The sequence below is a fragment of the Babylonia areolata genome, chromosome 19 (assembly GCF_041734735.1).
Source record: "Babylonia areolata isolate BAREFJ2019XMU chromosome 19, ASM4173473v1, whole genome shotgun sequence".
NCBI classification, from domain to species: Eukaryota; Metazoa; Mollusca; class Gastropoda; order Neogastropoda; family Buccinidae; genus Babylonia; species Babylonia areolata.
In genome coordinates, this window is record NC_134894.1 from 36,554,778 (window position 1) to 36,581,523 (window position 26,746).

Here is a 26,746-nt window from a genome sequence, read left to right on the forward strand (position 1 = left end):
TGGCATATAATTATTGAAACTGTTATTTTTGGAGATGGCAATGGTTGCAAATACATTGCATTGATGTTTTCCTTCTATGATTTTGTGTGCAGATATTATAGTACCAGAAAGGTGCCAAGATGGAAATAGTTGTCTAGTCTCCACACTCAAGGACCTTCCAGTCATGTCTTCATCCACGCCAGATATCATTTTCACCGATTCAGCCCATGCGTTGTCTCAGTCATCGGTATCATCTGAATCAGCTAATGGCAGTGCTGAGTCTCCTGAATCGACTGGGATGTCTTCAGAGGAGGCAAAAAGTGATTGTGACCATACAGAGTCAACTGATGTAGCTGAACAGTTGAAGACAATGTCCCCGAGGAAAAGGCAACAAGGAGTAGCCGAACAGTTGAAGACTAAGTCCCCGAGAAAAAGACAAGTAGTGGATGATGACACTGTTCCAGCAAAGAAGAAGGCAAAATTGAAAAAGAAAACTGGTTCTAGTTCAGCAACAGCTGGTCCAGCTACTGAAGAACAAAAGAGAGCGGACAATGAAGAGTGCTCTATCTGGTCAAGGTTAGGCGTTTTGAAGTGTCACAAGTGTGGTTTCACAACTGATGAACAAGGATTGTTTAACTGTCACATTTGTAGTGCAAAAAAGGCTAAACAAATATCTCGACAAGCATCTTCTAATGACACTCCTGCTATGCTTTCAGTGGCAAGATCAGTAGACACCAGATTATTACAAACCAGAGAATCACAGCACATATTGATATTACCTGCAGAAGCAAACGACATTGGATCATTGCAACCCACAATGTCATTTGCTGAAGCAAATGTTGCTGAAGAACCATCACAACCTGCTGAAGCAAACATAACAGACAAACCACCAAAGCCCACCAAATCATCATCTGCTGGACCATCACAACCCACAGTATCATGGGGTGCAGAAGATTTTACTGTTGGCTCATCACAACCAGCAGTATGGTCTGGTGTAGCAAACATGACTGCAGGCCCATCACAACCCACAGCATTGTCTAGTGTAGTAAACATTACTGCTGAACCATCACAGCCCACAGTCTCATCGGATGTAGCAAACAGTGCAGAGCTAGTGGTGGGACACTCACAAGTCATATTGCAAGAATTATCACCTGAAGCCAGAGATCAGTCAACTTCTCAGGAGTTTGAAAACAATCAGCAGAAATTGGGGTTCATTGTATATGATGAAAATACTCAGAAGTTTGTCTGCTTGCAATGCAGCTACAGTAATGTTGCTGGGAACAGTATAATTGAACATTTGCTGTATCAGATTTCACCCAGGCCCTACCACTGTCTGCACTGTAAGAAAGGCTATCCAACTCGAGCAGTGTTTATAGCTCACTTTGCTGAGGAGCATTCGGGAAAGAAGGTGGAGTGTGAACTGCATCAGGTGAAAAATGTCAAGAAAATCCTTCGGCAGGCCAAAGAATCTGCAAGGTTGGGACTGAAACAAGCATTTTCTTTGCATTCAAGTTTCAAGTCATGTATCCAGCATCAAACCCCTTCAGCAAGACCTGCTGTGACTCAGCGTTCACTTCAGAGTAAGACTCTCTGTAGAACTGATATTGTTTTATCACCATAGTATCAATTATTTCTGGAATATCTACCACCACTTGCATTATTCTCATATTTTGTTTCTTGCATCCATCAATCTACCTGTCTGTCTGTCTGTCAATAGAAAGATAAAGATAGATCTGTATAGAGTGCCCTTCCATATTATATCCATGCCATACCATACAGTGACACATACATGCAGGCATTTGTATGTTTCTCTCTCTCTTTGTCTCTCTCTCTCTCTCTCTCTCTCTCTCTCTCTCTCTCTCTCAATCAAATGAAACAAAACAAAACAAAACCAAAAAAAACAGAAACAAAAACAAAACTATTAATCCACATGGAAATTCCTCAATTTTGTGCAATCACAGGCTCATTATAAACATGAGTTTGAAAACAATCAGCAGAAATTGGGGTTCATTGTATATGATGAAAATACCCAGAAGTTTGTCTGCTTGCAATGCAGCTACAGTAATGTTGCAGGGAACAGTATAATTGAACATTTGTTGTATCAGATTTCACCCAGGCCCTACCACTGTCTGCACTGTAAGAAAGGTTATCCAACTCGAGCAGTGTTTATAGCTCACTTTGCTGAGGAGCATTCGTACAGTGACACATACATGCAGGCATTTGTATGTTTCTCTGTGTGTGTGTGTGTGTGTGTGTGTGTCTTAATCAAATGAAACAAAAAAAAAAAAAAAAAAACAGAAACAAAAACAAAACTATTAATCCACATGGAAATTCCTCAATTTTGTGCAATCACAGGCTCATTATAAACATGTATGTTATATGATAAGGCATACCACAAGTGATCAAACTAGGTAAGACAACAGATTGTTACTCATAAGTATGTACAAAATTAGTAAACATGTCCAGCAAATAAATCCACATGTGATATATATTGGAAAAAAGTATGTATGTACACACACAGACACACACGCACACACACACACACACACACACACACACACACGCTTGAACACATACACACATTTTGCCATTAAATTGATACAAGATTCTTTGTAATCTAAGAGTCACTTGCACACTCAATAATGCTTGCCTGTGTACACACCACTCCCCCAAGTCCACCCCCTCTCATCCCACACTACCTACCAAACATTTAGATACACACAAGCTCAGGCTCATCCATACACTCATATGCATGCAAAACATCTGCCCTGCTGGTAAAGTTCAGTATTTTTGATTGCTTGTTCTGGATGACTGTGTCTATAAGTTACTACATATTTTTACTTTTGAGTGATATATTGTAAGACTGAGAGATACATACACATTACATATATGTATTTTAAAGATTATCGTGGAACTATGATTACATGTCATGGTACATGTGCCTGTTATAGCGTTAATTGAGTATTTTATTAGAAGTGTTTACATCTTATGTTTTATGTACGCCCCTTTATCTCTGTATATATGAATGCTTATTACATGTTACTATTACATTAAATATTTTTATTGGTAATGTATGCAATCTGTTTTGCATTTTATTGTTTCATGCATATATATCTGTTCACTTTATTTTCTGTTTTATGCAGTCTAAACCATTTAGCATAGAATAACATGGGTTATAGTTGCTTATATATGACCACATATACAAACACACACATTGAATTGCTGGTTCCCTGTTACAGATTGGAGTGTTCCTGTAATGTGACTTAGACAACAGAAGTATTGTATTTATTTTCTTTATATCTGTCGATCAGTGTTAATGTAATATTTACAGGATGTTGACTGCCCTGGTCTAATTAACAAATATGTCACCTTTGCCAGCAAATGTACCAAAAATTTATCTTTAAGAGATAAAGTATTCTTGTATCTTGTGCCGCAGATGGTGATGGTGGTGCAAGGAACTTCCAGGACATCAGAAGTGACTGCAGAGAAAGTAATACCTGTAGCCACCAAAGTTGCAGCTCCAGATCTGAGTCTGGTCATGATCCCAGCATCAACAGAGATCCTGCAGACCAGTTATTAGACTGTAGAATCAGTTCTGGAAAGCAGGATCCCAGCCTCAGTGCAGATATGACTGGCAACCAGTATTCAGAAACTTTCAAGAAGGAAAATGGAGTTTCTAACATCAGTGATGGCCAAGGTTATAATTCTGAGGATCCTCTTCTTGTTTGTCAAGTGAAAACAGTGGACACATCTGAACAACATGATTCGGAAGCAACAGATGCAAGTCAGTCTGAAGATACTGATCTCACAGCTGCAGTTGGTGGAACTGTGGTGGATTCAGTTGAGGGATGTATGACAGCTATGTCTGATGGAACTATTGCTAGTGCTGACACTTCACTGGTGTCCACTGCACCAGTTTGTAGTCAGTCAAACATTGGTATTGGTAGTATGAGTGGGAGTCAAAATCAGACTGTGAACATGGAAGGAACAGAAGCATCTAGTGTATCAAACCAGGTTCTTAATATTTCTGCCCTGAACACTCTAGACCCATCTGTAGCCAGCATGACAATTCCTCCATCTGAAAATCATGTATCTAGTGATTTCACTGACTTAAATTCTTGTTCATCCACTAAGACAGCATCACCATCTTCACCAGTAGTTGAAAGTCATCAATCGAGCGTCGGTGGCAGCATGCATTGTGATTTTGTTCCAGCACAGTCCAGTCATATTGGTCAGAGTAGGACTGCTATATATGTGTTTCAGAATGAGCAAACTAGTGATGATGCATTGCCAGCGCCAGACACTGAAGCTGCTCTTGGTATTGCAAGCGAGACAGTGGAGATGAGCGAAACAGAAATTGATGTTCAGCAGCCTTACTCTCCCATTAATTCTGTTTCTTCTTATAGATCGCCACTTTACAGTCCAATATCTTCAGCATCATCACCCCTTCCTTCCAGTTCATCTACTTGGCCATATTCTCCTATCACCTCACCACCAGTCATATTGCCTGCAGCAACTGCAGCTTACTCATTGCATTCTTCAGAGCTAACAGACTTAACCCATTTGACAACAAAAGCAAATTCTCAGTACCCAGGTGAAGAAATCTGTGCAAGTACATCATCTGCTGAGTGCAGACTGACAAGCTCTTCCCCTCATCCCAGTGGTGAGTCAGGGCCTGGTGTGGGCTCAGAGCCATCTCGCATATCCGGTTCTGCTATTGTCACACTAGCAGGGGCATGCAGTGCCCATTATGCTCCCATGGATGATCCTGCAGCTGCTCAAACTATACCTGCTGACAGTGCGCTTGTCTCATGCTCCAGTTATTTTGGGAAGTATCACGGAACTTATGTTTGTTTTCCGTGTATTCAAAGATATAAAGAGAAAGAACCATTTTATGAGCATGTATGGAACCACTTGCACCAGGAACGGCAACAGTGCAGTGAGTGCAGTGATACAGCAGATAAGTCTTGTTCGAAAACAAGAGAAATGGTAAATTCAGTGTCGTCCACCATTGACCGAAATCTCCTCTCAAAGCTTAATGCTGATTGTCGAAAAAAGTTATTTTCAAAATTAGCATTATCAGTTGCAGGAGGGGATGGATCAGCTTCACAAAGCTCTGAAAGAGCAGTTGAATCACCTAACCCCTCAACATATCTTCATGCTCAGCCCTTTTGCAGCACTGTGGGCCCAGAAGTCCAGTCAGTTGAGAATGATAAAAGTGTACCTGCAGAAGTTCCTGTACTATGTCCTGTAACAGAAAATGCATCTTCAAATCTAATGACTAATGCTGACACAGATCAGTTAGAAGGGGAAGTTAGAGACAGTGCAGAGCAGATCTCAAGACAATCACACTCAGCTTTCAGGGAAAACTCGGTGGAAGAGGAGAGCGTGTTGGCAGCAAAACAGACTTTGACTAATAAGGCAGATGGTCAGAGGCCTGACCCTAGCCAGTCAGACCACACTGGGCACCCAGATGACTGCAGCTGTTGTCATCCATGTGATTGCGCTGAAAGTGTCTCAAAGAGTGGACGTGATTCTGGAGACGAAAACAGTCCAGAGGCTGGCTCAAGTAATCTGGGACTGGGAGATGATGAAGATGAAGCTGAGGTTCAGCCTGTAGAAGATGCAGTCCTTGGAAGTGATCAGATTGTGGGAACAGATGATGAGGTTGTAGGAACGGATTCAACTTTTCCTGAGGTTACACGTAACATGGGGAAGGGTGAGTGTACTGGTGTGGCACTGACCACTACTTGATTAAACCTTAATCTGTACCACCTCATTTTCCACTATTTGTGCAATATTGTGCAGCATGCATGTTGATTTTACAATCAACAGACACTTGTGAAGTGCAGCATGAGTTCAGTTTTGGTTATTTACTGAAACTATTATTATATTCTTTATATTAACTCAGTATGACATGTTTTCTCCTTTACTTTTCAGTGCAGACAGCTCATTAATGTGTTTTTTGGGGTTAGTTTTTTAAAAAGATTTATTGCAGAAGACAATTTAACGTAAGTTAGGTAATGAAGTTTGCAACCACCCCTTCCCCTAGACCCAAACCCTTATCCCTCACCCCCCATCCCCATCAAAATGATATACTAGTATAATGCTTTTGCACTTTAATATTGTGAAACTTGTATTCACATTAACTACTCACATGGGATGCCATCTTTGACATTCATGAATGAAATGTAGCAGTTGGACCAAACTTGGGCTTATTGACACACATAGTAAATGTAGATTTGCTTTGATTGGTTGCTTTTGACATTGGAAAGGCCAGTGATGCTATTATTACACTCCAGTAAATCAGATTATAAGTTTTGTGTGCGTAAGCAGTTTATATGGATGTTTTGGTGGTAATGGTGCATGCACAGTCATGCCCTTTTGTATAGAAGACAACATATGTGAGCAGTGGTGCATGCCTGTGTGTGTTCTGCGGTATTGTATTGATATTGGTACTTCATTATTGTGTGTTGTATTTGTATTGTATTATTCTTTTTGTCACAACAGAATTCTCAATGAAATTCAGGCTGCTCTGCCAGGGACAACCCTTTTTTAGCCAGGGGTTCTTTTACACGCACTAGGTACATGCTGCACACTTGACCTCAGTTTATCATCGCATCCGAATGACTTGTGTCCAGACCACCAATGAAGGTCTAGTGGAGGGGGAGAAAATACTGGTGACAGTGGGATTTGAACCAGTGCGCTCAGATTCTCTTGCTTCCTACTATCCTAGGCAGACGCAGTACCACTAGGCCAGCACTCCACATGTTATTCGGCAGTAATATACCTGTAACTTAGAGTGCATGTAGACTTGCTTACTGATGACTTAGATTTTTATTTTTATTTTATTTTATTTTCTTACCAGATCAAGAGGACTTCAGACCATTCAGTTCTAGAATGACAAGCATGGACAGTGAAGTAGGCCGTGTAAAGAGCTCTGACATGGAAGGGGAGAGACCATCCTCCAGGAAGATGGAGCCATCGGATCGACGCTCTTTTTTCTACATTTGTTCACTGTGTGACTTCAGCTGCGACACCGCCATCGACTTCACCATGCACCTGAACTCTGATCACCACAATGAGACAGTTTTTCCCTGCTACCATTGCAACTACGGTGGAGAATACACCACAGATCTCACCAACCATATGAATTCCCACACTTCAGGAGAGTCAAACATGTATGTTCAGGTGTTGTTGTTCTTTTATTATTTGTTGTTGTTTTTTATTTACATCCTCGGATCAGTTGATGCATGCATGCACAGTTCTGTATGTTTAAATTTGTGGATCATTTTCATATCAAATTTTGCTGGGTACTTAGATATTTTAATGTTCACCTGAAACACCGGGTACTAAGATGATTATTTTTCTACCATATCTAAACTATTGAAGCAACCGCTCAGTTCACTGCTTGCTGGTCAGATGATTTTAAACAATGCTGCAAGAATCATTTTCAGAAAGTCAAAAAAGGATCATGTTACCCCACTTTTACATCAACTTCATTGGTTACCCATCTAGTACAGAATTCAGCTCAAAATTGCCATATTGCCTTTGAAGGATCTCTCCCATCTTACTTGTCTTCTGTCCTTTGTACTTACACCCCTTCCTGTTCTCTCAGGTCTTATGCTTAAAAGCTCCTTCGAATCCCCAAAACCTCGTCAGACATTTGGCCAAAGGGCCTTTCAGTATCAAGCACTTTCTGTCTGGAATTCTCTTCCTCTGGATCTCCATCACGCTGTCCTCTTTAAAGAAAAAAAAAACTTGAAAACTCACCTATTCAAGCATAACTAATTGTCTGCATTCTTCTTCCTCCCACCCACACCACTTTACCCTCTGGCTCAATCATGTAGTGTGTGTGTCTGGATGGGTGGTGTGTGTGCGCGCGTGTGTGTGCACAATTGTATGTGTGGTTGCATGTTGGGTATTTTTGTCTTGTGTGTGTGTGTGATTGTTCATATCTGCCATTTGTAGTATTGTAGTATATATATATGTGTGTGTGTTGTTTTTTTCATGTACAGAGGTATGTTATTAAGCACTGTTGTATAAGGCGCTTTAGAGCCCATTATATGGGGAGTTTGCACCATATATTATAAATACTATCTATTATTATTGTTGTTATTATTATTTTAATCTTCTTCTGTTGTACTGTACACTGACACATTTTAATCCTGCTTAATTTGCTGGGTACTTTGATATTTTGATCCTCACTAAATTTCCTGGATGCTTGAGTATTGGTTTAATCTTCGCCTTTAACAGTAAACAGTGTACTTTTAGTTTTACAGAAATGTCTTTCAAATCTATTTGATATGTATGAGTTTGTGTTGTACTTGCTGCTGTGCATATTGTTGTACATGCACAGGTGTACATGTGTGGCAGAATGGTTAAGACACTCGTCTGTCAATACAGAGTCTGTGACAGTGTGAGGGTCTGGGTTCAAATCCAGCTCTTGCCCTTTCTCCCATGTTTAACAAACTCAGATGAGACAATGAATTGAGGTCCTGTGTGCAGCATGCACTTTGCACACTGAAAAAGATCCCATGGCAATGAGAGTGTTGTTCTTTGGCAAAATTCTGCAGAAGAAATCCAATCAGATCAGTTCAAAATATATATATATATATATATATATATATATATATATATACTAATATAGGCATGCACTCTAGGCCTGACTAAGTGCATTGGGTGATGCTGTTGGTCAGACACCTGCTTAGAACATGTAGTGTAGCATATATGGATTTGTCGAACGCATTGTCGTCTCCTTGATAGACTGAAACTGAAAACTGTATATGTGTTACTACTGTTACTAGTGTTTGTGAGTATTTCTTAATTTGCCTGTGTTTATATTTTAATTCAGAGTATGTGAATGCATGTGTGAATTGGTTTGTTTATAAACTTGTGTGTAATTATGTTGACATTTGTTTGCTTCTCTAGAAATAGAATAAGAAAAACAGAAAAAAAGTTATTTTAAAAAATGTGCTCAGATAGAAATATTGTGAATATTAGTGGAAAAATGTTTGAATGAAAGAGAAACAGCTGTTCATTGGGAAGTAAGATGATTGACATGACTTGTATGTCTGTATGTTATTATTTTGATTGTTTGTTTTTTGTTTTTTCAGATACCTATGCCCTTGTTTTTGGAACAGCTGTAATTACAGAACGGACAGTCTTCATAACATCCGCCAGCACCTGGTCAAACACCAGGATTGCAACATTTTTAAGTATGTATTATGATATTTAAATTGTATTTTTTTGTGTGTGTACAGTTCATAGAAGTAACTTTTTGCTGCTGTCACAGGCCAAGAGACTGAATGATACCTGGTTTGAACCATCTGAAGGATGTAAACACCATTGTTTGATTTCTCAGCCCCATGTTGTTCTGACCCAGTATTGAGTGCACTAAGTGCTCAGAGGGGACAAGTGGGGGACCACTTGGACCTAGCAATCAAATGTTCTTACAAGATTCACCACTTTCTCTTTTATAATGGTATATTATAAAAGGAAATACAGAGAATACACACATGCAGTGATGCACGCATGCACTCACATGCACATGCACTCACACACACTGGCGCATGTTTGCACTCACACACTCACTCACTCACAGTGAGAGAGAGAGAGATTATGAGCACAAAGCTTTGAGTAGATGTGTTGAAGAAGAATGAACATGACCTTGTTAAAATATCTGTTCCCTGGCTGGCACTTTCAGTCATGTGATGCGTTCAAGTTATTGTTCTCCTGGTGTCAGATCAAACATTCCTCCTTGAGAGGCCGTGATGTTAGGCTGCTTCATTAAATCCACGCCATGATCTCACTTTCTTTTGAGAGAGAGTGGAGGGCATTTGGGAAGGAATTTGTAGGTGTTGGGCATATTAATCGTCTTATTACTCATATGAGACACAATATTTTAAATATCATTTTAGAGTTGCTTATCAGGTTTAAGGTGGTGGGAGGGTCCTGTGGTGGGTGGTTAGGACTTTGTTAGCGGAGAGAGAGCAATGAATTGTCATGTGATACAACCAGAGACTTGCTTACATGCTAATTTGGCAAGTCTTGTTACGTCACTCATGCTTTGAAGTGGTATTTGTTGGAAAGGCATTGTTTAGGTCCTGTAACCTTTGGTATTTACCTTTTTTATGAGTTTGATCATGTATATATCTGTGAACATGTACTAAAATAGCATTTTACTTTTACAGGTGTTCCAGATGCAAGTCCACTTTCACAGATGGTATGCAGTTTCTTCAGCATGCGCAACAGAACTCGCTGACGCTGTACACATGTACAAAGTGTGCTTCCCGCTTTATGGAGAAAGCGGCCATCCAGCATCACTGGCGCACAAGTCATTCAGGGGGACGTGTGTTCCGGGTACTGAAGATTCTGCTGTGCAGGGAACGCCAGATCCATGGTTATGGACATGATTCATGTAAGGATGGTGTCAGGTTAGGGTCTGTGACAGTTTGTGACATTCCTGAAAATGTAAGAATCCGTGTGAAGCCAGAACTTCGTTTTAATGAAAAGGCCTCTTCTGAAGATGAGAATTCAGATGCAAGGACTCATTCTAATCCTTTGGCTTCAAGACCAGTCTTAGACGTGGAGTCAGAAGTTCCTGTTTCAGGAGAATGTCAGAATGATTCATCCTTCCATGAGATCACTGAAGACACTGCTATTTCTGGCATAAACAACACATGCCCAAGAAAAAAGCAGGATCACAACTCACAGCTGCCTGAAAATGAGCCCAGTTCTGTAGTGTCATTACATGGAAGTAGGCATGAAGTTGAAGAAAGGTTTGTGGTCTTATCTGTTCCTGATCCAGATGAAACAGACTATGACCATCATGCAGTTGGCTGTGAACTTGAAAGGGAAGATAGTTCAGAGCAGAAGCAAAGCCAACTAAACCTTGAGCTTGAAAGGAAAGATGATTCTTCTGAGCAAAACCAAAGCCAGATAGAAGATAGCTCTTCGGATCAGAACCAGGGCCAACTAGACCATTCAGAGGGACAATGTGAACATGATACGTCAGCTGCTTCTCCTCCTAGTGTCATTATTAGTCATGAAAGTAGGCATGAAGTTGAAGAAAGGTTTGTGGTCTTGAATGTTCCTGATGTGGATGAAACAGACTATGACCATCACACAATTGGCTGTCGACTTGAAAGGGAAGATAGTTCTGAGCAGAAGCAAAGCCAACTAAACCTTGAGCTTGAAAGGGAAGATAGTTCTTCTGAGCAGAACCAAGGCCAACAAGACATTCAACTTGAAAGGGAAGATAGTTCTTCTGAGCAGAACCAAGGCCAACAAGACATTCAACTTGAAAGGGAAGATAGTTCTTCTGAACAGAACCGAAGCCAGATAGAAGGTAGCTCTTCTGAGCAGAACCATGGCCAACTAGACCATTCAGAAGGACAATGTGAACATGATACATCAGCTGCTTCTCCTACGAGTGTCATTATTAGTCACATGGTACTCAGTGATGTTAACTGTCATCAAGAGGATCAACATCCACAGGAGGAATGTGAATCAGATGGTGTGGGCAGCAACTCCACCAAAGTGCACATGGAAACTGTACCTTCAGATTATGACGATAAAGCCACCTGTGAAAAGCAGGTTTGTGTTGCTGTTGATCAATCCTGTGACCATGTTCAACAACAGACTTCAGTCTCGTCAGTTGAGCTTGCTCAGAATGGGAGTACAAAATCAACACCATCAGAAGTGGCGGAGAGAGAGGTTTCACCTGCTGCAGTTGAGCGTGAGGAAGTTCCTGTCATGACGAGACAAGAAAGTATTAGACTGACTGAGCTGCTGGGTTCTGATGAACTGCATCGTGCCTTGTCTGGTCAGCTGTACCATGAGGACGCTGGCCACTTTTCCTGTGCTTTCTGTGACAAACGGTTTGATCGAATTGACTGTATTCACATGCACCTCTTCGTTCACTGTAATGTTCCTTTATATTCTTGCAGTTTTTGTTCTCTTGAAACTTCATCGATTGCTCAAATGAAGAGACATTTTTTGGGGGAGCATCCAGGCCAGGAACGTCAGATCAAGTATTTATTGGTCAAAAAGGCAGATATTCTTCAGACCCTTGAGGAAGAAAAACCACTGACAATTCAGAAGTTCATAACAATTTGTTGTCAGCTGGCAGCTGTTAACCAATCCTCTCAATACACACTGACTTCTGCTCTGAGAACTGGTGGAGACAGCATCTCTGTTGCTGGTGGAGGAACAGAGGCAGTGGATCAAGCAGACAATGTGAGAAATGACATTGACATAGTTAATCAGGAAGTTGATGCCAGGAATGAAAGAACTGCAACAAATAAGAGAAATGATGGTAAAACAGAGGCAGTGGATCAAGTTGACAATGTTAGAAATGACATTGACACAGTTAATCAGGATGATGATGCCAGAAATGAAAGAACTGCAACAAATAAGAGAAATGATGGTTCTGTTGTATCCAAAAAGGGTCACCTTTCTGAAAGACCAGAAGACCATTCTGCTGTCTCAGATGTGGTAATTAGCCAGCCTTCTGATGGACATGCACATTGTGGTGTGAGATCTCTTAACAGATCCACATCAGTCTGTCGGAGGAGTGCAGAGGCAGGTACAAGCTTTCAGGATTCAGAGGAACACCAGGAACATGCCACAACAAAGGATTCCAGAAAGATCCATGCCCTGGCAGCCAAACCCCATTCATCAGCACTTTATATGCCAAAGACTTTGCAGAACTCCAAGGGAAAGGTGCAGCATGTTGGTCGCCCAAAGAGTGGTACTTACACTGTTGTGAAGGAAGGTTCATTGCTTAAGCTTAAATGTAAAGCCTGTGGTGATATGACCCTTTCACAGAGTTCTATGGTCAAGCATCTGGAAACTTGCAGACCTTACATCAACAGTGAGTCTGCCTCTGACCAGACGAACTATGCTGGATCACTGGCCAGACAAATGAGGACAAATGGTTCTCTTGTTTCAGATTTCTTTGGTAATATGCATTCCAACGAGACTGATCCTCTGCAGACAAAACACCAGTCGAGAGGCTCTTTGGATCCAGTGAGCTTGAGTGACCATGCAGAGCATTCAGATCACTCTGGAAAGGCCCATGAAATCATTTCACAAAAAACAGGTTCTGAAAAGAAAGCTTCAGAACTGTCTTCAAAGAAAGTGGTAAATGCTGATAAGGTTTTAAGTCTGCAACCCAAAAAGTCCTTGGGATTAGATGGAGTTGAAGGTGAGGATGAAAGGATAAATGATGTGGAAGATTATCAAACTTCAGCAGAAACCAGTCATGTGGAGTCGGCATATAATCAGAGTGGTGATGAAGCAGCTGAAGAAGATGACATTGTCATGCAAAGGACAAGAAAGAGGAGAGTCCAGAGACTTCAAAGCAGCTCTGATGAAGAGGGTTCAGAAGACCAGATGAGTGCTAACAGACACTTAGATGTGAAAGAAGGGGAAATTGGGAGGGACTCGGAACAAATATCACAATGTAAACTCTGTGAGTTTGCAGCTCCCAGCTCTCACATAAATGAATTGCAAGACCATATCTGCTGCAAACATAAACGTCTTCTGAGTCTGATAAAGTGTGGGTACTGCAGTGTTTTATATGGAAAATTATCATATCTGAAAAGGCATATCAACAGTGTCCATGCTGGACAACCAGAATTAAAGGAAGAAGTGTCAATCTGCGAATTTTTCAGAATCCAAGAAAAAGAAAACTGTTCTCCAAAACAGAAGAGGATCAGATCAGAACCAAAATCAAAGCTGAGAAGAGTGGAGAAAGATGGTGATGCAGTAATGATTGTGGAGGATGATACAGACCAGGAAAACAGTGTCACAAACTGTGACAAGAAACGAGAAAACAAGAACTTTGTGAGCAGTTCGGGCACATTGACCACTTCTGATATACTGGACAAGGGATTTCCATTGATACCACCACCAACTGGAACCAGGAATGTCACCAGTCATGCGCAAACAAACAGCACTGTCAAAAGTCCCCCAGAACAGAACAGAAACACCATGCACTCTTCGTTGGAAGATGATGACACCAGTTACCAGAGCACTGGTGGCTCTCCTGCTCAGATGCACGGTGAGCAACAAGGACTCTGCAGTGCCAAGACATTGCCTGTCCAGGATTCTGGAGAAGTTAGGACTTCCTTGACCTCTGAAGAGACCAAGGTGGCTGAGCATACTGCGATGTCTGCAAGAGCAAAGGTTGGCAACAAAAAGAGGTCAGGTTGTTCGCTCAAAGCTTCCACTTCAGTGTCAAAAAGAAAGCGCACTGCAGAACCAGAGATGTCTCCGACACAGGGTCCATCCTCAGCCTTGAAATCCAGGATGGAAGGGAAACAGGCAGATGAGCAAAGCATGGATGATGATGAAGGCAAGAAAACAAGCTGTAAAAGGTTGGTCTTCCCTGCTGGTTTAGAGTTTGATATTGAAATATTGATACTGATAATAGTCTTATCTTCACTTTGATTATATACAAAGTTTATGTTTGTTGCAGGACACTATAAGTTATCTGACCGGTTCACCACAAAATCAGTGGGTCATTTTGAAAATTAGTGGGTTAGGGAAGAAAACAGTATTCCCATTCCCTGTGCCCCGATCAGTCACCTTATACTTAAAGCCCGAAAATTGTAATTAAATTTGTACTTTGTCTGTACATAAAGATATTTGTGTGTGTGTGTAGTCAGTACAACTTGACAGTTGATCTGACAGTAATAGCAGATACTGAGATAGATATGTGTGCATGTGTGTGTGTGTAACTGTCTAGTGAGAGAGACACAGAGAGAGCGACAATGTATTAATGATTGCTATGTCATGATGAACCCAGAAATTATAACACTGAGCCTTCTGCTCTGGATAGTGAATGTTCACATTATAATGATTATGGTCCAGTGAATAAAAAGGAAAAAGCTGTAACAAAAGCAAAGCAGTACAACTGAAAGATATCAGACCTTCAATGTCACTTTCACAATTTGCATTGCTCTAAATGGGTATGCATATATGGTTGTTTTAGAAAAGCATTTTCCTGTGTTTGTGGAAATCCAAATCTTCACAGTTGCAAAATGTCTCTAAATTTTCCTAAAATACCATGCCAGCATAATGTGTGGACCTGTTTAATGATATAGAATTTTACGTTCTTATGTATACACAGGAAAAAAGATCCAAATGCACTTTAAAGATAGTTATGTCTGGTATGTGTATGTTGGGCTGTGGAAACACAAACATACACCAAAAACAGATAATGGATGCTCAAATGACAAAATGAAAATGGTTGTGCTCATAAGATTAAAAGTGTGCTTGTAGTTGCACATATCTTGGTTGATCGGCTATTGATTTTACTTAATTAAGCAAAACTGGTGGTGGGCAGTGATCATTTTCTGGTAGAATCATGCAACTGTTTTGATTACATTTTTACTCTGTGCAGACTTTACTCATTTTAAGGTCTGTGATAAAAATTTTAAAAAATGATAGCTATCAGAATGATAATTAGAAGAAGAAAAGGGTAACAAAACATTTAACTACACTCATCCTTGAGATATTGATCAGACATTCTGCAATTTGTTATTGGTCTGCATCTTATTTTTGATTCAATACATCATTACATGTGTGTACTTTGTATGTGTAATTGCACACCCCTGCCATTTCAGATATGTTCATTTAGTTTATTTTCTGTAACCTTTGTCATCTGAATATATGACATAATCTGATGCAGACACTGAAACAGAGGCACAACTCTGCTTTGCATTTGTTGTTGTTGTTGTTGTTTTCTAGGACAGTTCTAAAACCCTTGCTATTATTTGAAGAATATTTCTTTTCCTTGCAGGTATAGATGTGTCAAGTGTGCTCAAGTACATCCAGATTACCGCAGTTTGAAATTACATTTGAGCCGTCATCTGGACTACTGCTCCTTTGTCTGTTGCCTGTGCCACAAGAAATTTGCCTCCACTAATGAAGCACAGAAGCATCATGAAAAGAAGCATCCTGGGGAGCTTTTCTCGCACAAAGTGAGCTGGACAGTGGTTTCTCTATCTTTATTATTTTGTTGTTGTTGGATCCAGTGTGTTAAATGATATGGCCTTACGACAGTTATTTACTGCCACTGTTAACATGATATGAGGTGGGGGGTTTTTCTTTTCTGCAAGATTATATGATTTCTTCTCATTTAGTTTAGGTTTGGAAACTTTTATCATTATGATGTCAGACTGTGTGTGTGTGAGTATAAGTGTTTGTGTGTATGTGAGAGAGAGAGAGGGTCTATCATATGTGAGAGTGAGAGAGTAATGTAGATGCAGATTGACAGTGACAGACAAAGGAAAAAAATGTGGGGGAGAGTAAAAGATAACACTAACGCCATGGAGCGTGTGTGGTGCATGCCTTGCCTATACTATTCTGCGTCATGGATCTCCATCTTTTTCTGTTTCTGTTCAGGGAGAATGAGACTAACTATTGTGGACAGAAAGTTGAGAACAAGAGAGAGAGGCCGTTAGTCTAACAGTTAACTCTGGATGACAGTTTGAGAATATGGTGTTAGGTTGCAGAGAGAGTAAAAGACAGAACTGCATGGACAGATAGACATGGTGTTGGGATGCAGAGAGACTCAGAGTAAGAGACAGATCTGTATGGACAGATAGACAGACAGAAAGTAAGCTGGAAGAAAGGGAGAATACTAAACTTACAGTAAATTTGGATGAAAATTTGAAAAAAATTGTGTTGGATTGCAGAGGATCTCCCATCCTGATAAGGAGAAGAAGTTGAAGGCCCTGATCCAGGCCAGTGTGATGGAGGGATCAGACGGCACTCAAGCATGCACAGGAATTCCAGGGAAGAAGTCTGAGCAGGAGTGTAAGCAGAGTCTCCAGTGTACAAAGTGTCAGGTAAGTGGAGATGTCCATAGTTAGCTGTTTGGTGTCATACACTGTACCACGTCAAACTGATGCCAGCTAGGCCTATTGGTTTGCTATGTTTGACCAAGATTTGCAGCTAACTCAGTAATAAGACATCCCAATGTTAGTCTGCTGTCTGCTAGCCGATCAAACATTTCCAACCAGAGCTGGTTCACAATGGCTACCATTTCCTGAGGTAAGCCCATTATCTTGTCACTTTATCTTTGCCAACCTTTTATGGGTTTGAAATATTATTTTCTTGCTTGTTTGTTTTTTGTAGAGCTTTCTGTTAAATTTTCTTCTAAAAATTCATCTCATTTACATCATTTGCATCAGGTTTTGACATTTCATTCCTCCTTATTGTATCATTTCCTCCTCAATCCTTTGACTTCTTAGGGATGTTTTCTTATATCTCGCTGACACAAGTTCACTTGGACCGGTTGGCAGTTCTTTTCCTGTGCTTGCGCTGTTCCTTCTGGGCAGCAGTGCAGACTCTGTCTTCCCTCTTGGGCATGATAGAATCACTGCCCTGGGGCAGGGTTCTCAAGTGCCCTCTTCAGAGAGCACTGTGGCTGCGCTGGTTTCAGAGGACTCAGCCCTGAGACACGCAGGTCTGTCTAGAAGAGTGGTTCCTTGAGATGACTTCAGAATGGCTTCTTTCCCCTTGATGTGGTTTACAGTAGGTGTTCTTTGCTGGCCGTTGGAATGAGTAATCAGCTCTGCCTAGAAATGGAGTTTGATTGGTTAGCAGACAGCAGACAAATAGCAGGACGTCTTATTACTGAAATAACCGCAAATTTTGGTCAAACAGAGCAAATCAGGAGACCTTGTTTGCCTCAGTTTGACAGGGTAAGTATATTAAACCCAACCGGGAGTATGAAACAAACTCCCCATCTTTGTATCGTTTTTGTTTTGTTTTTTTTTCTCCTGTGCATGAGATAGGGCTGTTCTCCCTGGGGAGAGTGCTTTCCACTGTGCAGTGCCATCCATTTTTGTTCTTTCATTTTAATGTCTGCAAGTGTATTTCATTTGTTTTACTACCAAAGCAGGTTTTTCTACAAAATTTTGTCAGAGACAATCTCTTTGTTACTATGCATTCTTTTATGTGCGCTGAGTGCATGCTGAACATGGGACCTCAGTTTATTGTCTTATCAGAAAGACTTGCACCCAGATCACCACTCAAAGTCAGGGGGATGGGAGGTGGGTGAAGGGGGGGGATCTTGCATTATGATTATGCAGCTGCTCCACCATAGGGCTTAGTCTGGGCTTTGTTTTTAGTTTTCTTCCATTCATTATCTTCTCTCACCGCCTCTCCCACTATGTCTATAACTTTCCCACCCACCTCCCTGTCTCTCCTTGTCTCAGTTATAAATACAAGAGATGGTCATTATACAAGAGATGATGATCCTTTTCTCAGTTATACAAGAGATATTGATCCTTTTCTCAGTTAAAGTACACAAGATGTTGGTTTTTGTGTCAGCTGAATACTGGAGATGATGATCAATCCTTTTCTCAGTGTATTGAGCAGATGTTGTTCCTTTCTTTGTTAAACAAGATACCCGTGTCTTCATTGTTTCTGAGGACAGATGGTGCTGGACTCCCCCAAGCTGTTTAAAAGACACTGTGTCAGAGACCATGGCATGGAAAGGAGCATGGATAGAATGCACTGGCTGGACATCCAATCACAAATTGTCTATGACCTGTGTGGAAATCCTATCAGCACTTCACCTGACCACCAGACGTCTGTATACAGCTACCTGTGTGGCTTCTGCTCCTGGCGATTTGTGGACAGGTAATGGATAGTCCATCTTCACACAATGCGAGTCTATGAAATAATCTTGTGTTTCGGTTGGCTCTGTGGGCATGTTTATGTCTGCGGTAAACTTTAACAATTAGATTTATGGAAGCTGGAAAGTTGGGTGAAGACAGGGAAAGCCTAAAACTTGGACAAACCTGAATTATGATCATAAAGTAATTTCATGAGGATCAATTGATATTGGTTGATTGAGATGAAATTGTTCCATTTCCAGACCACAACTTCCAGTTCAAAAAGCTGGTGAGCAGAAGTATAATTTAGATCAATATGTTTAAGAACTGGTAACCCCCACCACACTCACTCTTAACCCACATTAATATAATTTCATGTGTGTTTGAGGAAAAATGTAATTTTTTATTGTAACTGATAAAAATGGAGGGGGAAAAAACACCAAAAAAAAACCCCCATCAACTACATGCATTAATGAGAAGCAAAACTGGTTAACACTGGACTTTCATGTCAAGCATTTTTTGTGTTCCAGAAACATGGCTTCAGAACACTCCACAGAAAAGCACCAAGAGGTGAAGAAGGCATGGGTGCTCCGGCTCCGCTCTGCTGCCAGCCAGGAGACGGGCCTCCAGACCTCTGCAGAAAGGCTTGTCACAGCCACAACCAGTCTTGAAATGAGCATGACGCAGAAACGTGAAACATCTTCAGACTCTTCACCAGCTTCGTCTGCATCCAGGGATGTTTCAGATACTTCTGGGACTCAAGGAAATGAAATGTTGTTAGGTTCCTTCATGGCTGCATCTAAATGCTGCCCTTCTAAATGCTGCCCAAAAATTGTTCTGAAAGACTTCCTCAAAACTGGCCAACTCCAGGAGTTTACAACTTTACTGCAGTTGAATGGTGTCACGTCATTTCATCTTGGGGACAGGCTTTCTGATGAGAAGCGCACCTTTCTCATGAGATTCATCCCTAAAAACATAGAGGACTAGTATTGTAGTAAGAAAGGACAAGAACTGCTTTCTTAGAGAGAACTAGTTGTGTATGTAAATTGTGTGTGTGTGTTAATGTGTACAAAACGAAAAGATCAAGTTTCTTGATGATTGAAAGAGTATTTTCAGTGAGATTTTGTTTTGATATTCGGCAAGGGAGATACTTAACCAGTTGATTTTGTGTTTACTGTTCTTGCACTATATATTGTACTTGAAGTGCTGGCATGCCCAACAATATATACTATGCAGTTTTGGTTTTTATTTTTTGTAATTTGTTTCTTGCAGAAAGCATTTTAATTTTGTTTTTAAAGTTAACATATTTATTTCCATTGCTTTTATATGCATATATATATGTGTGCAATCTGAGGCCTTGAAAACTTACATGTGGGTTTACTTAAGAAAATTGTGTGAGGGTATTTGAAAGGCCATAATACGGAAATGTGTAGTGAATATGTGATACATGAATGTGTGTTTGCACGTAAGTGGGTGAAGAGATGTGTGGGTGACTCAGAATGAGTGATGTGGGAGAAATGCCTCTGAAACGGTGCTGATGGGCCAGCAAAGAAAAAAAAGGTTGAAGAGTGAGTTGATCACAAAAGCAGAAAGGAGATAGGGAGTGGTGACATGGCAAGGAAATCTAGGGGTCCCAGGTTCGAGTCCTGTTAATATTAGGACAGGGATGTTTACATTCCGCTCCATGTGACCCCGAGTTTCGGCCTAGGTGCTAAACTTTCATATTTCAGGTGAGCCATTTGAACAAAATCTCATTTGCAGCCTACTGTTGGTGTATGTTATGATAGTATGTCTTGGCTAAATTTGGTTGTAGGCACAAATAGGGAGGTGAGGTCAGCAGACGTGGGACTCTTAGTACATCACAGCAAAACATACCACAACAGGTCTTCCCTACCTTCAACTTTTTTTCTTTCTTTTTTTTTTAATCTCATTTATACATCCATGTTAACTTTGATATTCTCTTGTAGGAGAGAGAGTCACTTAGACATCAGTGTTTTGCAACGAAATGTTGGAAGCTCTCTGCTACTGTGTACTAGTCTGCAAAAAGTAGTTCTTCCAGTGTGAAATGTTGGTGCCATATGGTAAGTTACTCAAGATTTTGAAGTTTATGTTAATGATTTATGCTATGAAGTTTACTTCTTTTTTTTCTTTTTTCCTTTTAAAAAAAAAAAAAATTTTGATTATGACAAAAGTATTGCAAAGAAAATTTTGATGGTGATCATGATAGTTTCATTCACCTACCCCTGTTCTCCAACAGATTTACACTCCCCAGCTAGTTAATTCTCATTCATCTTTACAAGAATGCCTGAGGTGCCAGCTATCAAGTTTTTATCAGCAGTAATGCTGTTGATAATGCTGAGTAGTTTCTTTTGATGTGTTCAGTTTTTGAGTCTGATGAGTCAACTTTATTTTTCTTTTTTTCTGCTGGAGGATGTATGCGTGTGTGTGTGTATTCATTGGTGCTGCATTTAACACATGAGGGTTGGGATGTTTGGCTGGTGCAATCAGATATAAAATACGGTGCATCTTTTGTACTTGGCAAGCATACTTATCTCTTTGTTTTTTTTCTTCCTGATATGGCTTGAATTCTCTTTTTAAGACATGACCTGCCATCACTCTTGGAATGCCATTGCTGACCTGATGCTTTGGATTTGGCTTAAGCCAGTTACGTTCAAGAATTCAGCAACAGCTGTTGATTTTATTCGGCAGCTCTTGATTTTACATGATATTATGAAAGGTTGAGAGATAAACAGTGATTAATTTGAAATTTTAAAAAAAGGCTTCAATGTGTTCATCTGTGTGTTCATCTGTGTATATTTTAGACAAGGCTTTTTTTTTTTTTTCCTTTTTTTTTTTTTTTTTTTTTTTTTTTTTTGCTTAATTTGTTTTGCTGTGTTTAATGATAGGTCTGGTGTCGGCAGTACCTGGAACACCAAGATGGCATGAACACCCCACAAACAATAATGCCCTGTGTTTTAATTTACTCGTGTACAATGAAATCTTTTTAGATGTGTTTTTCTTATGTAAATGTTTGGTTGTATCATTAATTATGAATTGTCCTTATGTTGTTGATAACTGATGATGTTATTAACAATATTTAAAAAAAAAAAAAAAAGCATAATATGTGTCTGTGTCATGTTTCTGTCTATATTGTGCTTCCAACCACAGAACTTTACGTGATTGTCACTGTACAGTCTGAAAAGCCTGCTCATAATTCTATCTCAGTAGCTTGCTGAGAAGCAGCAAATCATTTTCTGTTTTTATCAGTGTATGCACATTAATATCAGAATGTCAGTAATATGATGTCTGTTTTGGTTGTTTTTTTTATGCATCTGTATATATACATGTGTTATTAAATACTATTGGCATCAGTTAGTTGCTTGATAATACTTTTGTATATTTGTGTATATTAACCTTTAGATTTCTGCGCAAGCTGTTCAGGAACGGTGGATAATTCACTCCCCTGCTACTCAGCACTGCCACATAAGCTGTTCCTAAATGGCAGCTATATATCTGACCTGAGAACGTTCTATTACGTTGGTTGCTGTAGATTTACCAAGGTTTCTCGAACTCTAATGATAACTTATAAGCCCTTACTTCATCAATGAATGTTGTTTTTCAAGTGGTTTTGCTGGCTGACCAGAGCATGTCAACAATTCATTATCAATGCAGGCAGGCAAATTGGTGATGCCTGGTTCAAGCCGAGTGATCACAAAACTAAATGCCATGACACCATGATTAGCCACTGCTCAATAAAAGTAAGAATGAATGCTTGGAGAAGACAAAGGTAAACTCCAGTCTGATGATTGTTTGGAAGAGGAATGTGAAGAATATCAGCCTCCAGTTCCTGCTAATGACCCAGAGAGCAGAACAGAGTTCAACATTGCCAGCAGGCAGTGGAGTTATTCACAGAACACACTGTTTCATGGAAAGTGATGACAAGCCCACAAGAAGTAGGGGTAGTGGTGGGGGAGGCATCAGATTGCAGTGTGCGAGCAAAGCAGGGAATGAGGTGGAGTGGAGAAAGGGGGCAGCAGTGTGTGTTGTGTTTTGGTTTTGGTTTTTAAATCGGTGCATCATTGGGCTGATGATTTTGATCCAGACCTTGGATCATAATTAAACCTTTTTTTTTTTTCTTTTTCTTTTTTTCTTTTTGGTCAGTCTGAATCAAAATAAAACGTGTTTTTTTTCTGCTTGTTGTTTAGTTGTTCAGCTGTTTCATTCCATTGCTTCAATAATGATTGATAATCTTTTCCAAAAGGAATGATAGATTCCTAAAATATCTCAATGATTTGTAGCATTGCTGTTACTGGTGGTATATTATAGTAATAATTCATGTATATATACTGCTATCATACATATTCTGTCATTCTGTTCAAACCTGCCACGTGCAGATGCACAGTGTATGTGTATATATATGTGTATATATTGTAGTTGTTTGTCTGATGTAAATTCCAAGATTGCCATTGTTATGCGTAACTCAGCCATTACCATAATTTTCCTACAAAATCATCAGCTGTTATCTACATTTTCTTCTCTTCAGCTCACCTTGAAAGATTAGAGAAAGAGAATGATACTGTTTTAATACCAGAAAAAACCGGACTTTTTGCAAATGAAATCCATTGTGTTATGTACTTAGCATGATCAATGTCATCCATTCTTTTATTTCATACAGAATGAAAAATAATAAACAAAATGCTGTGCAAGTCTGTCTGTACACTCTGGAGTTTGATACATGTTACATGCTCATGAGTTAATCAGGTGTACATAAAAGGTGTGTGTTTTTTGCCTCAAAAAATGACTTGAAAGATGTGGTTTTACAGAGATTTATTTTGTTGGTGAGATGGAGAATACATTGTTCCCAGTCCCATTGTCAGTTCCTGATTTGATAACTTTTACTCAGAAACTTACCTGTCAGATTTTTTGGAGAGATAATGACAATCATCTTCACAATACAGGGGGCTGGAATAAGAAAAAAGGACAATCAGTAAAATGATGTTGTTCGCTTTTTAGTGCAGATCCCTGACAGCACACACACACACACACACACACACACACACACACACACACACCCAAAGGAACGTGCTCATTACTTCACTGGCTATCGTGGGTTGTACTCGATCCAGAAGGGTACAAAAATGCAAATATCTCAGCCAATTCTTATTTCAGAAATGCTTCCTACACCTAAAAGGCCGACTTTTGTTAAAAAAAAAAAAAGAAAAAAATTCATTAATTAGTTAATGAGTAATTAAAGGTGACGTTTTAACTACACACAGACGCTTGTGTGGGTCGTGTATGACCTGTGCTTTTTAAAGAGGAAAAAACATGGTCACCCCTCAAAAGCTCGTGTGGGTCATGCACGACCCATACCTTTTTAATAGTGATTTTAGGTTTAATTTGCAATTAGTGAAGGAAAATAAAGAAGTTTTACTTTCAATAGTCTCTCTACCCCACTACTCTCCCATTACCCCCCCTCCCTCCCAGCTCCGTCCCTTTCGCCTGTCTTCAGCTATAACCCCCTTCCATCCCTTTCTCTAACAGCATGTACCTGTGTGACTGAATATCTTTGATTGTGCGTGTATAGGATGCTATGAGTCATCTCCCTCTCTCGACGGGCGCAATAGCCGAGTGGTTGAAGCGTTGGGACTGTCAATCTGAGGGTCCCGGGTTCGAATCACGGTGACGGCGCCTGGTGGGTAAAGGGTGGAGATTTTTACGATCTCCCAGGTCAACATATGTGCAGACCTGCTAGTGCCTGAACCCCCTTCGTGTGTATATGCAAGCAGAAGATCAAATACGCACGTTAAAGATCCTGTAATCCATGTCAGCGTTCGGTGGGCTATGGAAACAAGAACATACCCAGCAAGCACACCCCCGAAAACGGAGTATGGCTGCCTACATGGCGGGGTAAAAACGGTCATACACGTAAAAGCCCACTCGTCTGCATACGAATGAACGCAGAAGAAGAAGAAGAATCTCCCTCTCTCTCACTCTCTCTCGCTCTCTCTCTGTCTCGCTGTCTGTCTCTGTCTCTCTCTGTCTCTGTCTCAGTCTCTCTCTCTCTATCAATCTCTGTGTACATAAGTACGGTTTGTATGTATGTGTATGTGGTGTTATGCGTTTGTGTGTGTGATCAGTTGTGTGTGCGTGTGTGTGTGTGTATGTGCTTGTGTGTGAATGCGTGAGCATGTGTTTCTTCTGAGTGTATGTGTTTGTGTGAGTCTGTGTGTGCGTGTGCAAAGCGCATGTGTGTGTAATCAGTTGTTACGATATGTTTTCCTTTTCTATATTTTGTTATAAGCTTTGGAGGAATATACAGGTTTTTGTCTCTTTGCAAAGTATGGGTCATGCACGTCCCACACAAGCTTTGGAAGAATATACAGGTTTTTGTCTCTTTAAAAGGTATGGGTGGTGGATGACCCACATGAGCTTCCGTGCGTAGTCAAATGCAACAGCCAGCGAAGGTTAACTGGTCCCAAAACCTGGTTTGGTCATGGGGGCACTGCACTGTTGAACTCATCACCAACATTCTCCATTTCTGGTGGTCATGGAATGGGTGGCCTGAGTGCACAGCTTCTCTGTCCACACAATGACGTTCTCTGCCCATTTCTTTTGCTGTCTGCCTCGTCTCCTTTTCCGCTGCACTGTTCCCTGAAGGATGGTCTTGAAAAGCCCCTCAGATCTTGTCACATGGCCATACCATCTCATCTTCCTTTATTTCCACTGTGGTTAGTAGGTATTCATACTGACTAACATGCTGTCTGATATTGTTGGGGGGTTTGGGGTTGTTTTTTTTGGGGGTTTTTTTTACTTCTTTTTATTGTTATGTAGTCTTTGTAGGAGATGTCAAGGAGTCCCCTGAAGCATCCCATTTCCATTGTTTGGATTTGCATGCATATTAGAAAACAGAGAACCAGTATATGTAGTAGATTCAGCTTTGTTCTGAGACTGATGTTTGTCTCTCCATATGGGCTTTTGTCTTGGCAGTTCTGCTTCAGTTTGTGCAGCTCTTGTCATTGTTTATACCTTGGACCCTTCGTCTCTGATAATGACACCAAGGTATTGAAACTGCTTCACTGTTTCTAGCTGTTGACCAATGACATTTATTTGATCTTGATTGGATATTTGCTGTTTGTCATGAGTTTTGTCTTCTTGGCACTAATCACTCAGCAAACTTCAGTAAGGCCCCACCAGATTATAACAGATATAATTTGGAACATGTGGGTTTTAGAACCAGTTTTTAAGAAAGAACTTGAGTAAACACATTTGATTTCTGATCTGTGCATCAACTGGTAAACTTTCTGGATGAGATCTGTGCCTGCAAAAGCATAATCATATTTATACAGAAACATTTTGGGCGAGTCATGCTTGCAGTTTCTCCCCTTTAAATCTAGCTAAGGTAATTCATCATTATGCTCATTATCTTTTACTTTTTTCATAATAATTGATAGATTGTAATAAAATTGTTTGTTTTACGTGTGTTGTGTGTTTTAATTCTCTAAATTGATACATTGTCAGTTTCAGGCCATTTCACATGTGATGTTGGTATGATGTTCAGATCACGAGTTATGGAATGTATGAGCACAAAGTGCATGTTACTTTGTTAGTTACTGCTTTGTTTCCTGGCACTGTGTGACAAAGCCTGTGTTAGTTACTTTTCATTTCCTTGGCTTTTTGTTATATCTGTTATATGTTTTACAATTTGCTGTTATGCTGAATATGTCTTCCTGTGTTTTAATGAGTTCTTGCAAGGAGATTTTCCATTTGCTGTCAATTGATTAATTAATCTAACATTCATAATTTTATAAGTTGTCTCCACTGTGTTTACCATCAGAAGAAGCAGCAAATAAAGATGTTTTCCATGACAAGATGACGTAAACCATACTGATTTGTGTTGTTCCTTTTCATGTATGGTTGTTCTGTTGACATGATTGTCAAAGAATGTTCTCTTCTTCAGCGTTCCCAGGCCACGCTCAGATGGTCAGTCCAGAGTAGGTTACAACTTGTCCTGGAGCGCTGCAGGACTGGGCCAGATCTGGCACCTCAGCTCTTTGTGCAGAGGGCAGTCTTGCTGGACATGGGCTGGAGTTTGAGGAGAGGTGTCACACGGACATTGGTCTGCGTGGGAA

General features: G+C 40.2%; 1 protein-coding gene across 2 annotated transcripts; it reads left to right on the forward strand.

The window, feature by feature from the left end:
* On the forward strand, nucleotides 1–26,491 carry LOC143293665 (uncharacterized). 2 transcript variants are annotated; one of them, XM_076604798.1, is made up of 9 exons: nucleotides 1–1,559; nucleotides 3,416–5,698; nucleotides 6,848–7,160; nucleotides 9,096–9,197; nucleotides 10,173–14,363; nucleotides 15,791–15,971; nucleotides 16,689–16,841; nucleotides 18,437–18,642; nucleotides 19,148–26,491. In XM_076604798.1, exons 1-9 carry the CDS (start codon nucleotides 77–79, stop codon nucleotides 19,602–19,604), a joined length of 9,369 nt encoding a protein of 3,122 aa, XP_076460913.1. In that variant the 5' UTR covers nucleotides 1–76; the 3' UTR covers nucleotides 19,605–26,491. The 2 variants fall into 2 exon arrangements, with proteins under 2 accessions (XP_076460913.1, XP_076460914.1); XM_076604799.1 differs by lacking the exons at nucleotides 1–1,559; nucleotides 3,416–5,698 and having other exon boundaries at nucleotides 6,238–7,160.
* Nucleotides 26,492–26,746: the final 255 nt, after the last annotated feature.

What these genes read in the sequence shown, in the direction of transcription:
- LOC143293665 (XM_076604798.1), top strand. Translation starts at nt 77, where the DNA reads ATGATTTTGTGTGCAGATATTATAGTACCAGAAAGGTGCCAAGATGGA. An exon ending in CAGGATTGCAACATTTTTAA is followed by an intron (nt 9,198 to 10,172) that starts GTATGTATTATG and finishes TTACTTTTACAG; the next exon opens with GTGTTCCAGATGCAAGTCCA. An exon ending in TCCTGGCGATTTGTGGACAG is followed by an intron (nt 18,643 to 19,147) that starts GTAATGGATAGT and finishes TTTGTGTTCCAG; the next exon opens with AAACATGGCTTCAGAACACT.